This window comes from Drosophila ananassae, chromosome 3L, assembly GCF_017639315.1.
Source record: "Drosophila ananassae strain 14024-0371.13 chromosome 3L, ASM1763931v2, whole genome shotgun sequence".
In the NCBI taxonomy this organism is placed as follows: Eukaryota; Metazoa; Arthropoda; class Insecta; order Diptera; family Drosophilidae; genus Drosophila; species Drosophila ananassae.
The window spans coordinates 5,596,482-5,608,744 of NC_057929.1; the positions used below are offsets into that span (position 1 = coordinate 5,596,482).

Genomic DNA, 12,263 nt, shown 5'->3' on the forward strand with positions numbered 1-12,263 from the left:
GAAGCTCTGTAGGGCCTAGGTCACTTTCTCAAAACCATCGCACTGACTGCTCCAATTAATTAACCAAAAAAAGGTCTATTTCCGTTCCCTATGAGTTTGTCATTGACCCAGATCTGTTGTATAACTCTGAGCACTTTCCCACTGATTTTTGCCCGCTTCCAAGTTCAAAGAACCCAAAACCGAGACGCCAAATGGAGAGCGTGCCACAAAAACAGGCGTCTCTTAATTGGCGGCAACTCAATCAATCAGACTAAGGGGATAATTGATAAATTGAAGCGCACATCGATTAATGGAGGCGACGACTCAATCAATTTTTGGCCAGTTGTCGTTGAGCTCTGGACGTGTTCGGATCGGGATTCCCAAGATCGAGAAGATATGCTGCGACGAATACTTCTCATCCTTTTTCTGGCCTTCGAAGTGAGGGGAGCCTGCGATCGAGTACCTCAAGGCGCCAATGGTGAACGATCCGCGGTGGATGACAATTTCCAGATCCTCATTGATGGCAATCCAGAGACCTACATACCAGATCATCAGTACAATGGTGAAGAGACAATAACATCCCTCCCAAGCATAGTTCATCAAGAACAATCAACCTTTTCTAGTTTCGTTATCCTGTCCCTTCAACTTGAAGTTCCTCAGCTTCACTCTGGTCATAGAGAGCGAGGATCCATCTCTTAGCTTAAGTGGCGTGGATACAATTGGTCACTTTGAGCTCTTCAGCACCACTGATACCAAGTTCGCCTCCGGATGCGAGAACATGGTGGAGAGCACCAACACAAACGCCAAGAACAGTATTAAGGTGTCCTGGGTGGCCCCACGTAATCCCGAGAGTGGATGTGTCTTGATCAAGGCCGGCATCGTTCAACATCGAGATGTTTGGTTCATAGACGATGGCTTCTTAACCAAGCGGATTTGTCCCGAAGAGATTGATGAGCTTAACATCTTGACACCACCTTTGGAGAACTGCTGTGCTTGCGATGAAGCCAAGTACGAGGTTAGTGACGAAGATGTTACTTTTCTTTGGAGGATTTTTAACAATGGCTTTTGCAGATCGTTCTAGAACGAAAGTGGAACAGGAACACGCACTCCAAGTACTTTCCCGCCGAAGCTTGGCGAACCCGATTCGGTGAAGTAATTGGAGCGTCTCATAGCCACAGCTATCGGTACTGGGCCTACGGCGGAAGAGCTAGTCAGGGAATGAAGGAAATGGCCGAGCACGGATCCACCAGAACTCTAGAGAACGAGATAAGAGAGAACACTCAGGTAGGTTTAATAATCTTAAGGCTGGAAGTTACTCGAATCCTTGTTGTTCCACCAGAATGGCAACGTGCGGACGCTAATAAAAGCTCCTGGAATATCACATCGGTTGAACGTCTGGGGAACTACCCTGGCCAATGCACGGGTAGATCCTACTCACCATCAGATCTCGCTGGCCACCAAGGTTGATCCTTCACCGGATTGGATATTGGGGGTGGCAGGACTGGAGCTATGTCTGAGCAACTGTACCTGGCTGGAACGCAAGGTCCTAAACCTTTTTCCCTGGGATATTGGCACCGATTCAGGACCATCCTATATGGTAAAAATAAGAAGTGGGAGAAGTCGTGCGGAATATAAAGATGATTTTTTTGTAGTCGCCGGATCAGCCTCAGATTCCTCCGGATGTGATACGCCGCATAACCTCCTCGTATCCCAGTGATTATCGTTCGCCCTTTTATGATCCTTCAGGGGTTCCACTGAAACCCCTTGCCACTCTTTATTTGACCAGAAAAAAACTTTACGTTCGGGAATGTGACGAAGGTATGAAACCTGAATATCATATAAAGATTATCAGTCTTACATTTTTTAACCAGTTGCCCAGGAAGGACCCCTGGAGTGTGCTGTGCATCCCTGGAACGAATGGACCCAATGCAGTACTCGTTGTGGGTCTGGGCTTTCGCAGCGCCAACGCAGCTACAAGAATCCCAGCCTGGCAGCCAACTACAACTGCAATACTCGCCTGGAGGAGACTCGCCAGTGCCAGGGAACACAATGTGGTCGAATGGAGGAGAAACTGCCTGATGAAGATGCAGGAAGAGACATGGAAAGCCCTTTCGGAGGCGGCTCATCAGCGGAGTGCCAGCTTAACAGGTGGAGTCCGTGGTCACCCTGCTCCAAAACCTGCGGCAGAGGGATTTCCACTCGCACCCGCGACTACTATAATCCTCAGGCCAGGCAGAAGTGTTTGTCCGTGATGCGGCTACCCCTGGAAGAAAGTAGAGAATGTGTGGGGTCCAACTGTGGTGGCACCATTCCCGACATGGGTGAAATGGATGCTCTGCCGGAAGCGGATCCTTTCGGTGAAGTAGACCAGGGTGGCTTCGACTCTCGGAGACCTTCATGGAACAATCGGCAGGATATCTCCAATCCCTCATCCGGTATTCAAAGCTGGAACAGAAAGGGTTACAACTCGAACTTGAACAATAACAATAGACCGCCTTACGATGAGGGGGATAGCTCACGAGAATCCCTTTACGGTCAGGGCAACCAGGATCGAACCTCTTTTAATAGTCCTCCCAGCAATAGGGGCTACGATTCCAATCGGCGACAGCCTCTGGATTCGGGATTCCTCCCCTCCAATAGCTATAGCAATGACAAATTAGTAAGCAACCGACCAGGCTTCGATTCGAATCAAGGTTATAGCAACAATGATTATTCCACGCCCTATCAGAGACAGGATTTTACCACCAGATCTCCTTATGGAGGGCGAACCTTCATCAACCAACAAACCTTCGAAGACAACAACAGCGAAGGGAATGAAAGCTTCAATGTTGTGCAGGACTACTGCTTCCAAAAGCCATATGACTATGAACATCCTTGTTTTGCCCACCCTCTGGTGGTGAGCAATTACTGGTTCTATGATAGCGATGACCGTGAGTGCAAGATCTTCACGACCGACAACTGCGATGAGAACAAGAACCGCTTTCGAACTCTGATGGCCTGTGAGGGCACCTGTTTGCAGCCTCACAGCGCTATGGAGCGCCAGGAAAACAATCAGTTGGATGAGTATGCTGGAAGATCTTATAATCAGCCAGCAGCAGGTTGGAGAGGACCCAGTAGCCAACCCAGGGGATCATCGTACAATTCAAGAGCATCCTTCAATGTTGATAATCGATTTGGGGAGGGAGGAGGAGAATCCTATAGCCAAACGAGGGAGTCAAACTTCAGATCCAGATTCCCAGAAACGTCAAAAGCCTCATCCAACTATGGAACTCAATTGGGCATGGGAGGAGGTGAATCCTACAGCCAAACTAGGGCCAGAGAATACTTCGACCAAAGAGACGAACCCGAAGAAATAGCTGGAAATATTGAAGAGCCCATGACGCAAACGAGGAACAGATACGACTTTCAGAGAAGAGGTCGCTATGGTGGTTAAAAAACTATAATATTTTTAATAAATATAAGATGGAAAGAACCAATAAAATATTTAACTAAACTCTTTATAGTCTTCCAAGAGAAGTTCCTTGAGTTTCTTCTCTTACAACGTCTGGATCGCCAGTTTTCCGGCGTCCGGCGTCTTGGCATGATAAGAGCTCCAACGCGCTATATATTTGTATCAGTGGGTCAGAAAAATAAGCCGCACTCTGGCTTATCGGTCCAGATTCGACTCTCTTCTGGCTTTTGGCAAATGATTTTTGGAAGCTCGTCTCAGTTTCAAACAGTTGCTCGCATCGAAAGGTCCAACACGACTGAAGTTCCTTCCTTCCTTCCGAAAATGTGGCGGTCACGCGCTGCTCCTATCGTGGAGCTAGTTTTTCTTACAACTCTATTCCTTGGAGACGTAAATTCCTTGATTTGCACTCGTCGTCCAGCCAATACGGCCACGCCCAAATCCCCCGTTGATGAAAATTACGTGATAAGCGTGTCGGGTAATCCGGAAACATACATTCTCGGTCAGGAGTACAACGGTGAGCGGAGAGTTCATTGGCCTTGCGCTTGAACTTCGTGGGAGATTTATGATTGTTCCACTACCATGGGCAGCCAGAGAGAAGTCTGAAGGCTTCCTATTCCGACTAGATTTCGCAATGTTTTTTGTTTACTAAACAAAACGCGGCACATGGACTCTTATCGGGGGGACCTTTGCGAATTCGTTGAAATTCAAGGGCGCCGATAAGGGAGAGCCGCGCTTTGTGTATTGTTCTTATTGTGCTTAGAGTGTTTTAATTCATGTATTCCGTAGTGTCCCTAAATGCATTCAATGGACATCGCTATATCAGCTTCATTCTGGCTCTGGAGAACGAGGACGGGGACTACAACTATAACGATGATCTGGGACGGTTCGAGCTCAGTGATACTATAGAAACCCGCTTCAGTCCCAATTGCATTAACATGGTGGAGAACACCAATACAAATCCCAAAACCCACATGCATCTCACATGGGTGGCACCCACAAATCCCGAAAGTGGTTGCGTCCTGATACGGGCCACCGTTCTCCAACATCGCGAGGTGTGGCACATGGACGACGGAGGATTAACTCGACGCATCTGCCCAGAGACCACAGACGATGTAGAAAGTCAACCGTCGGCAACTTCTGTTGAGGCTCCATGTTGTGCCTGCGACGAAGCCCGCTATGAGGTCAGTCTAAGCTATTCTATGATACCAGTAATATCCGTTTCATCCTTTTCTAAAGCTAATCTTCGAGAGCGTTTGGTCGCGAAATCTCCATCCGAGGTATTTTCCTGCTCGTACCTGGGAGACACGATTCTGTGAGTTGGTTGGAGCGGCCCACAGCGCCGACTATCGTTTCTGGGAGGCCGGAGTTCTGGCCAGTGAGGCTATGAAGCAATATGCAGAGCACTGTAGCTCTCGTCTGTTAGAGCGAGAGTTTAGTAATAACTTCAGGGTAAGCAGATGGATGACCAGCTTGCTGAAAGATATTAACGTTTATTTTTTAAGGATCAAAAGATACGAACCATAATCAAGGCGCGAGGTCCCTCATTTCCAAACATAAACAGCAGAACCTCAGCTTCAGTTAGGGTAGATCCATTGCATCACATGGTCTCCTTTGCGTCCAAGATTGAACCATCGCCTGATTGGATAGTGGGTATTAGTGGCTTGGAGCTTTGTTTGCGAAACTGCACCTGGTTGGATGAGAAGGTTATCCAGTTGTATCCCTGGGATGTAGGCACAGATGCGGGGCCCAGCTATACGGTAGTTACTTATAAGTTACTTTCGATTTAAACTTTAATTTGTTCTGTATTGCTAGTCACCCGATCAGCCCCAGGTTCCGCCGGATGTTATTAGACGCATGCGCTCTGACTTCCCCAATGATCCACGTTCACCTTTCTATGATGAAGACGGAGATCCCATGAAGCCCATGGCCTATCTGACAGTGAAGCGTCAGCGCATTTATGAGAGGCGATGTGCGGATGAGGATTGTAAGTATACTACTACCAAGTTGGGATTCAATTGTAACTTTTCCTTATACATGCATTAGCTAACAATGAGGCGGATGTTCCAAGAGAATGTCTTACACATCCCTGGTCGGGATGGAGTGACTGCTCCTCAAAGTGTGGCACTGGCATGCAGTATAGGAGGCGGGTCTACAAACAACCGGAGCTGGCGAAGATCTACAACTGCAATGTTCCTCAGTATGAGGAGCGCGAATGCCAGGGCGAGATGTGTGGCCAGAACAGTCTAATGAGGAACGTCGACGAGTTCGAACCAGAACTAGACCCAGGAGACGCTAGACCCCATCAAGAAATCGGCAGAAACGTCTATCAATCGCCGCAGCAGGGTCGAGCCGAATGTCAGCTAGGTTCTTGGAGCATTTGGGGTCCCTGCAGCGTCACCTGCGGCAGTGGCTACGAGACGCGCCAGCGACAGTATCTCAATCCTCAATCGGAGGCCAAATGCCAGAGTGTTCATCGCGCAAGACTTCAGGAATCGCGACCTTGCTCGGGAAGAGCGTGTCTGGGAAATCTACCAGGATCCTATAATGGCGAGGAGGAAAATCCATACGGAGAAATTTCCCCTGGGCGTGGTGGAGGCAACATGTATGGACCACAGCCCGAGAGGGAGGTGGAATCTTTCGGGGACTACGATGAAGCTCCGGTAGATCAAAGTCGTGGCTTAGGTGGCTTCGAGGTGAGTAACCTGAAGGGCAGCAGTGACTCCTGGGGGATCAATAGACAGTCAGAACGACAAACCAATCTTGGACGGAATCCGCAGTCCTACCATAACCCACCGGCCAGAACTGAGCGCCCCACTTGGCAGCGTCCCGAAGATCCGCGTTTGGAGAATATGGCGCGTAGTGCCTGGCAGAGTCCAAGGTCCCAAAACGAGCATATTCAAGAGCAGGCTCCATGGCAGAGAAATGCAGGAAACATTGAAAAAGATACCTGGCAACGAGAAAGGCTCGGCAATCCCCATAACCGAAAGCATGATGAAAGCTTCGACACTCCTGAAGGGGATTCCCCACGGGATCCATGGTCAAGGCAGAAAACCTACAATCCCCAGGACGTGTATGCCTCTGGCGGAGAAGGCTTAGATCCCTCACTGGTCAACAAATGCTTCCAGATGCTACAAACTGGGCAGTCTCGATGTTATAATCAAACAATTATTGGCAATTTCTGGTTCTACAACTTTTGTGCAGACGAATGCATGCTTTTCGCCGCCGATAAGTGCGATCGAAATATTAATAAGTTTAGACGATGGGAGGAGTGCCAAAAGTGCCGGCTGCCGGAGCTTTCATCATTACAGCGACAAAATGCAGAATCTCCGGAATGTCAGAACCTACGAGAAAGCTTGGAAGCAGAGCCAAGATCCAGGGAAGAGCAACGTAGCCAGAATAGAAGACGAAATTATAATGGTTATAGGCAAACTGGTAGGAATAAAGTGAATAATTATTAATAAAAAAGTTCCGCGCCATAAATTCAAAATTACTATCGAATCGTTTGTGACGTTACGAACAGTGTGCCCAGTTTATTTATTTTAAGTTAAATATTGTCATCAAACAATAAAATAAAATTTATTTGTGCTTTGTGTAAGTTAAGCTTATTTTAATAAAAATTATTTTAATTTTAGCTTATAACTTTAAAGACTACATATCTTTAAAGTTCTAACCAAAACACGAATTTGCGTCACCTTCACAGTGCGTTCACAGTGGCCTTAACAGCTGACATAAGCCAACTTTGTGTTAAAAAAATCATATCGTTTCCATTTAAATTATTTTCCATAATTATAAAATTAAACAATGATTTCAATTTAATTACATAGTTCCTTAAAAACCATAAAAGTTGAACAGATTTTAAAGTGAAATACAACCTGACAACTCTGTTGCAACAAAAATAAAAACATTGCACAAGCTCCAAGTTGAAATTCTTTGTTAAAAATTTTAAATAAAATGCAGCTTTATCGTTTTCAATTCGTTATAAGTAACATGCTGCGAGTGCAGCACACGGCCGCCATTGCCTCCCAACAGCAGCAGCTACGGAATTTATCCCTCCAATGGTATTTAGCTCAAAACCATCGACCGGCAAGCGGAATAAACAAACCGGGTGACCATAAACCCAAGACACAGGCACAGAAGATCACCCTCATCCAGAATCAGGCGATGAGCATAACCACATTGGAGGAGGCACAAAAGCTGGCCAAGCGAAGGGAACTGCACCTGTTACGTTTGGAGCAGACAGATGCCAAAACTGGGCGCCCTATGTTCAAGTGAGTATAGTCAGAGAAAGTTAAATAATATACAAACTAAGACTACTTACTTTGCAGACTGGTTACGTCAGCCGAAATGCTGGCAGATGACACTCCCGCATCCAAGTCTTCCAACGAAAAGAGTCAGAAAAAATCGGAGAAATCTTTAACTATAGGTGCACGCATTACCGAGCATGACCTCTCCTCTAGACTCAAAAACATAACCAAATGGCTGGGAAAGCGACACGAAGTACGCATCCTGATCCAGGGTAGCTCAAGTGGATCAGATGACGGCAGCGCCGAACGCATCGTCAAGGCCATCGAACAAACCATTAAGGAGCCTCAGATTATCGGGAAAATAGTTCAGAAACGCAGCAAAGGATCGCTAATTAAGTTCAACATTATTCCAGTGACTCCCCAGGCTGCAGCCATCCCCCCAGCAACCCCAGTCCAATCGTGACAACTAGCGCCATTGTCTCGGATAAACCCGGATCATTGCACAGTAGCAATGGCTTCACGTCATAATTTTGCCATAAATCTGGGCTCTGCCCAGCGAGTTCATACCATGTCCAATGGAGAAGAAGACCCGCATCAAGAAGCTGCTGTGGTGGCGGGTGCATCATTGATCGTTATATTGTTCGCGAAATATTTTTTCTGGCACAGAACCTTACTCCAAACGGATGAAGATGAGTTTGACGTCAAAATTGAACAAGAGCTAGAACAGAAACCCTAGGTATATTTATTGTTGAAATAATAAAAAACAGCAGCAAAATACCTCTTTAGTTTCTTATTTATTTCGTATATTTCATAGATTTGTATCAACTGACTTGTATAGGTGCCATTTTGTTAAATTGGTATCTTGTTTATATATTTTTTATAGTTTTATAAATGTTAAGCACACATAGACAATAAAATATTACACTGTTTCCTCTATTTCAAAAGCAGATCCAATCAACTAAGGTTTTCTATTACATACAATAGCGAGTAAAGCTGTTTTTGGTCTCAACTAAATTAATAACGTATTTATATGTAAATATTTGAGTTCTAAAAGAGCAAAAATGTATATATGGGACGTATGGAAGGTAAAAATTTAAAGTTTTTTCAACGGTTCGCATTATCAGAAGCTTAGGCGCGAAAATATACGATTATAGCAGTGAATGGCTTACATGTATGTAACTTAAGAAAATAGAGTTCAAATTGTAATTAAATTAATAAATAAATAAGGCAAAGCATTAAAAATACGGCACAAGGAACATTTCGTGTCACAGATGACCAAGGATATATAAATATTCGTTAAATAGTTTAGTTTAAAACTAAAATACCAACTCATTACACTTTAAAAGTTTTTAAAAGCTCAATAAACTAATAAATTGGGTAGAAACGCAATTAGGGAAATGTTAAAAGACGATAACAAATCAGTTAAAAAGAACTCACGCTATGCCATTACACTGATAAGCCTCTTTTTTCCACAGAACCGTACAACATGTGCCAACCGATTTAGCCGAAATTTAGTAAACGGAATTCTTCAGATAGTAATGTTTTTCTCAAAAGATTTTGGAATGAATTATGCACTAAATAAATTAACTACAATAAATGCCAAAGCGTGTGAGCTACGGTTTCGCTTCTATGGATTTTTTAGTTTTGCGGATTACTGACCTAGACGCGTTGAATCTCAAAGAGCTTTACCTCCGTATCATACCAGATGGCCGGCTCAACATTGCGCAGATAGATCACCCCCCAGATGTAGGTGCGGAACCAGGCCGTGGTCCCCGCATTGGCCTGGTACTTCCTGATTAGAATCGGATGCGGCACGGGCAATAAGCCGACCAGCGTGCCGTGCTGCAGAAACTTGAGAATCTCCGACTCGTCGGTTAGACCCTTGTCGATGCAGATCTTCTCCACCTGGGGCACAAGTACCTGGAGCAGTCGCATAATCGTCTGCAGAGGTAGCTTTGAGCGCCATGAAACAATCCATTCGGGTGTGGGTGCCCACCTGTCTCCCTCGCCAGGCACCATGCGAATGCTACCCCGATGGGCTACAGATAGACGTGACTGTTCTGTGGGCGACTTGCGATCACCAGTTGGCGTGGATGCTGCGGACCGATCATAAGGAACAATATCAGTAGATTCTTCTTCGCCCTGCGGCTTGTCATTCGGATGGGCTTGCTCCCGTTCTGTCATTTGTCCAATGCCTGGTGTGTCCAATAGCGACGTTTTCAGCGTTCCCGGCTCGGCTGGCTGGGCCGTAAGTACATCCGGTTGGATTTCACCCGTTTGAGAGCGCTCATGGGACTCTGTTTCCGATTCGAGATCTTCCTCAGCCTTTGGCTCCTCATTCACCGCTTCTTCTTCCTCCTCTTCATCATCCTCTTCGTTGTACTCCTCCGTCACGTGGGCCGATGGCAGTTCCTGTGACACTGCAGTCGTCCTCCTTTGCGGTACTCTTGGTAAATTGAACTTTCCGCCTGTTTTGCGGCCACTGAGGCACTTGGCAATCCCGGCCATATCGGTTGGGAGATTCGCCATGGCATGGAACACATGACGTTTGCGTATAATGGTGTAGACTAGATTCGAGTTCCCGTCAAATTGGTACTGTATGATGTTGTTGAAGATCTCCAGCAGAAAGAAGACTAAGTGGTGATTACTAGGCGCCGAGAGTAGAAACCAAGGTGTACTGAAAGCCTCCAGGAGATGCAGTAGCTTCACACTGGCCACCATCGAAAGGGTCTTCAAGTAAGGTGAAACGTTTACCAGGATTGTGAGAAGACAGTCAAAGAGTGGCTGCAGGCGCTGATGCCCCGTGGCAATGATTTTGTGAAAAACAGTGATCAGTAGGTCAGCATGAGTTCCGGTAAAGACGGGTATATCCATCGGCACAGTGGCAGAGTAGGCTTTGTTCAAACGGACACCGAAATTGCGCTCCCCTTTAAAGATATATAAGTTAGAATTGACTATCAATGAATCATTAAACTATCAGATATTCTTACCAGACAAAAGGAGCAATATAAACACTCCAATATGCATCAGACCCACTCGAGATTGATCCGCTCGGGAATAGTTAAGATGATACAATATGGGAATTAGTATATCCAGAACATCCGAGCTTTTCAGAACAAAGTACAGAAACTTTTTGTTGTAGTCGCAAATCTTCCAGAACAATATCAAAAGTTCCTGGTGGCAATGCAACCGCTTCGTCGAGTTGGGCAAGTAGTTTTGGACCAATGGGTTATTCAGTAACCTCGTAATGCCTTTAAGCACAAAGTGAAAGTCCTCGTCTCGATGCACACGCGACAAATAGTTTATGAATAGATTATCGCCGCAATTTCCTTCGTCGTAGGATGCTTGACCCGCATGGGTTAGTTGCTGCTGCACGACCATGTCGTGATCGAGTGTCACGATAAGCAGTTGCAGGCAGGCCTCCACCAACGGCTCCGTGGTATCCGCAAAAATCAGGTGATTGTAGGGAACTCCAAATCCCACCGGATCATACGAACAGACGGTATTCAGAAAGGAGGTGAACAAAGGTAGAGCATGCCGGTTGTCCGCCGAGGTAAAATAGGCTATCCATTTGTTGGGTTCTTCCGATTGCTGAGGTGACCGGTACATGGGTTCTGAGAAGCAAGTGAGTAGGAGCTTGAGGAGCTCAGTGCGCCGGCGCTCCATGTGGGCGTTGTGTGGTGGGGATTGGGCAAATCCTACGCCTGCTTCCCAAATATATTCGCAGCTATCGATGTTGGCCAGCTCCTCAGCTTTCTCCGGACCAGTGCGTCTGGTAGCAGTGACCGTAAAATCCGGACAGAAGAGAAGATCGCAGGTGGCATTCAGCAGCGACTGAGCCAAAGGCATTGTCTTTTCCTGAGACGGCAGACTGCTCCAGAAAAAATCACGCCACTTGTCATCCTCAAAGATGTAGGGCAGGCATCTTATCAGCAGACGGACGCAGTTCAGCACACATTGCTGCTCCGCCTGGGTGCGGCAACTGCTATCCACCGCCTGGGCGAGCTTCTCCACCGCTTTGTAGCAGAGCGTGGCCAGATTGGCCGGATTCTCGTTCCGGATCTGTCTAATCTCGTTTGAAGTGACTAGAGCGAACACATCCTCCAACGTCGTTTGGTGGCCCTGCCAGAACTGTTCCCAAAACTGCTCGTCACTGGGATCGATCTTCTGATTCTTCTGAGTCAGCTGCACAATCGCTTTGCGAAAGTTCAACTTGGAGTCCGTGTTTCCCATATTGTTTGTGTTGTGACCTCCTCTGGTATAGCTGAGTCCCTCAATTCCACCTGCCCGTGCTCGTTCGCCTCAATGCAAGTGTTCGTAGTAGTCTGTAATATATTTTATCAGCATTAAATACTCTTTTGCTAAATTAGAAAATTGGAAAATCTAAAAGTTCGCCTACGCACTACAGCTGTCAACCAATCGCTAATATGTGACCGTTGCGTTCCAATAAGAATATGGCAGTTCCCGTTAGCAGCTAAGATTTTTAATTGGTATCGTATACGTTCAGTTTGTAAACGATAGATTTTTAAATTTTTAAAGAAAGCTTATTAAAGAAATCTATTTTTTGAAAACTGTTAGCTGACCATTTA

The 12,263-nt window shown here is 46.1% G+C and overlaps 4 protein-coding genes across 5 annotated transcripts; 3 read left to right on the forward strand and 1 right to left on the reverse strand.

The window, feature by feature from the left end:
• Positions 1-299: 299 nt before the first annotated feature.
• Positions 300-3,455, forward strand: LOC6495686 (spondin-1). The gene is made up of 6 exons (XM_001959344.4): positions 300-541; positions 603-994; positions 1,051-1,263; positions 1,319-1,576; positions 1,632-1,797; positions 1,851-3,455. Exons 1-6 carry the CDS (start codon positions 376-378, stop codon positions 3,410-3,412), a joined length of 2,757 nt encoding a protein of 918 aa, XP_001959380.1. The 5' UTR covers positions 300-375; the 3' UTR covers positions 3,413-3,455.
• A 216-nt stretch (positions 3,456-3,671) lies between these two features.
• On the forward strand, positions 3,672-7,025 carry LOC6495687 (spondin-1). Its single transcript, XM_001959345.4, has 6 exons — positions 3,672-3,944; positions 4,217-4,611; positions 4,667-4,879; positions 4,933-5,187; positions 5,243-5,414; positions 5,474-7,025. The coding sequence occupies exons 1-6, from the start codon at positions 3,752-3,754 to the stop codon at positions 6,886-6,888; spliced, it is 2,643 nt and encodes an 880-aa protein (XP_001959381.2). The 5' UTR covers positions 3,672-3,751; the 3' UTR covers positions 6,889-7,025.
• A 118-nt stretch (positions 7,026-7,143) lies between these two features.
• LOC6495688 lies at positions 7,144-8,451 on the forward strand. The gene is given in 2 exon segments (XM_001959346.4): positions 7,144-7,698; positions 7,756-8,451. Coding segments are annotated over 2 exon segments (972 nt in total). The 5' UTR covers positions 7,144-7,381; the 3' UTR covers positions 8,411-8,451.
• LOC6494930 (protein HID1) lies at positions 8,450-12,168 on the reverse strand. Of its 2 annotated transcripts, none has more exons than XM_001959347.4 (3): positions 12,078-12,168; positions 10,665-11,999; positions 8,450-10,601 (listed from the first exon to the last, which is right to left on the reverse strand). In XM_001959347.4, exons 2-3 carry the CDS (start codon positions 11,905-11,907, stop codon positions 9,334-9,336), a joined length of 2,511 nt encoding a protein of 836 aa, XP_001959383.1. In that variant the 5' UTR covers positions 11,908-11,999; positions 12,078-12,168; the 3' UTR covers positions 8,450-9,333. The 2 variants fall into 2 exon arrangements, with proteins under 2 accessions (XP_001959383.1, XP_032306900.1); XM_032451009.2 differs by having other exon boundaries at positions 12,074-12,106.
• Between the last annotated feature and the right edge of the window lie 95 nt (positions 12,169-12,263).